Source organism: Octodon degus, unplaced genomic scaffold (assembly GCF_000260255.1).
Source record: "Octodon degus isolate 3935 unplaced genomic scaffold, OctDeg1.0 scaffold00098, whole genome shotgun sequence".
NCBI classification, from domain to species: Eukaryota; Metazoa; Chordata; class Mammalia; order Rodentia; family Octodontidae; genus Octodon; species Octodon degus.
In genome coordinates this window covers 5,102,444-5,104,149 of record NW_004524674.1, presented here as the reverse complement: position 1 = coordinate 5,104,149, position 1,706 = coordinate 5,102,444, and the positions used below count along the sequence as shown (strand labels likewise).

Here is a 1,706-nt window from a genome sequence, read left to right as displayed (position 1 = left end):
TCCCTGTGCTTTGCCAAGCTTGTTCCAAGTAGGTGCTTTAGACCACTGAGCCATCTCTCCAGCCCCCTAACTTGATTCTTTCTTTTAAGGTACATTTTAGGCATACATGATGACCACATTTCTTATAGGGAATTTGTACCTGTGCATGATAACTTCATGCTTTTTTCTCCCTGTTCTCCTACCCGCCTTTTAACTCCTCTTCCCCTCCTTATTTATAAAAGCTTTGTTTCTATTTTTTCCTTTTTTTCTCCATGAAGGCCAAAATTCCACCTCTGGGAACAAAAGTTTATAGCCTGAGAATCCCCACTCCCTCCACACTCCCACCAAAAGTTTCTCAGCCAGTAGCACATTCCCCAGCACTGCCCCGAAGGCCTTACCAGTCTCTGCAGTCTTGACAGCTGTGTCAATGAGCCCCTCTCGACCCCCCATGGCATGGAAGAAGAACTCAGTGGGTGTGAGGCCAGCCAGGTAAGAATTCTCCACAAAGCCACGGCTTTCGGGCCCATAATCATCCTTGATGAAGTGAGGCAGGGTGCGGTGCTTAAATCCAAAGGGGATCCGTTTGCCCTCCACATTCTGCTGCCCCACAACAGCAATGACCTAGGAAAGAGAAAAGGCAGGTTGCATCAAATTATTTTTCCTTAAATGACAACTTTCCAGTATTTCCCCCAACTTCCCTAACCCAAAAATATACAACTTTCCTTTCCTCCTCCAGAGTGGCCACCTATCTGGAAAGGCAAGGCTCCCCACCTGGGAGATGTTGATCTTGGAACCCTTAGCTCCAGACACCACCATAGACTTGAAGTTGTTGTATTCAGACAGGGATTTCTGGGCAGAGGAGCCGGTCTTGTCTCGGGCATCATTGAGAATGCGATTCACTTGATTCTCAAATGTCTGACGTAGGGTGTTCCCTGGGGTGGGTTCCAGCTCATTATTATGAGCCTTCTCGATGACCTGGAACAAGTATTCTCAGTGAGACATCAATCCCTATTAGGCTCCATTTTCCTTTAACTCTTTTTTTTTTTTTTTGGGGGGGGGGGTTAGGTTACTAAGAATCAAACTCAGGACCTCACACTGGCTAGGCAGGTGCTATGCCACCTAGCTAAATCCCTGGCCCCTTCCCTTTACCCTTACACTCACTCTGCTCTCTGCTGATGTTAAATTAAAAGTTCCTAAGAGCCTCTCACTCTATCTCTGCCCAGCCTTCCCTCTCACCTCTATTACATCCTGTTTGGCCTTCTTAATAGTGTTCTGAATGTCCTGGTAAGTCTTAGAATCAGCGATGGAGTCACCAATGCCAATTGTATGACCTAGAGTTAGAGAGAAGCATCAACAACACCACCTTTGCACCCTAAGCAACACAGGAGAAAACTGTGTTGGCTAAGACAGTAAACAGAAAGACATTAAACCCAAGACAAGGGCTGATGAGATGGCTCAGTGGTCTAAAGCACCTCCTTAGAACAAGCTAAGCTAAGCAAATCTCCCAGCACCATATGCTGGACAGCCCCACCCCCTGGTGGGCTGAGCTGGCCACACACACACACACACACACACACACACACACACTAAACAAACAAATTAAAAACAAAAAACAAAAAACCTAAGACAAAAAAGAAAAAGAAAAGGGGCTGGGGAGTTGGCTCAGTAGAGTAAGTGCTTCCCTGGCAAGCGCAAGGGCCTGAGTTCAATCCCCCGTTCTGCCAAAA

At 46.7% G+C, this 1,706-nt stretch overlaps 1 protein-coding gene across 1 annotated transcript in view; it reads right to left on the bottom strand.

The window, feature by feature from the left end:
* Positions 1 to 1,706, bottom strand: part of Polr2a (RNA polymerase II subunit A) — a 28,541-nt gene that overhangs the window by 9,913 nt on the left and 16,922 nt on the right. The window contains exons 13-15 of the mRNA XM_004638407.2: positions 1,216 to 1,310; positions 751 to 954; positions 378 to 600 (exon numbers count right to left, since the gene is read on the bottom strand). Coding sequence (XP_004638464.1) covers positions 378 to 600; positions 751 to 954; positions 1,216 to 1,310 — 522 coding nt within the window. The remainder of the gene's footprint in view (positions 1 to 377; positions 601 to 750; positions 955 to 1,215; positions 1,311 to 1,706) is intronic.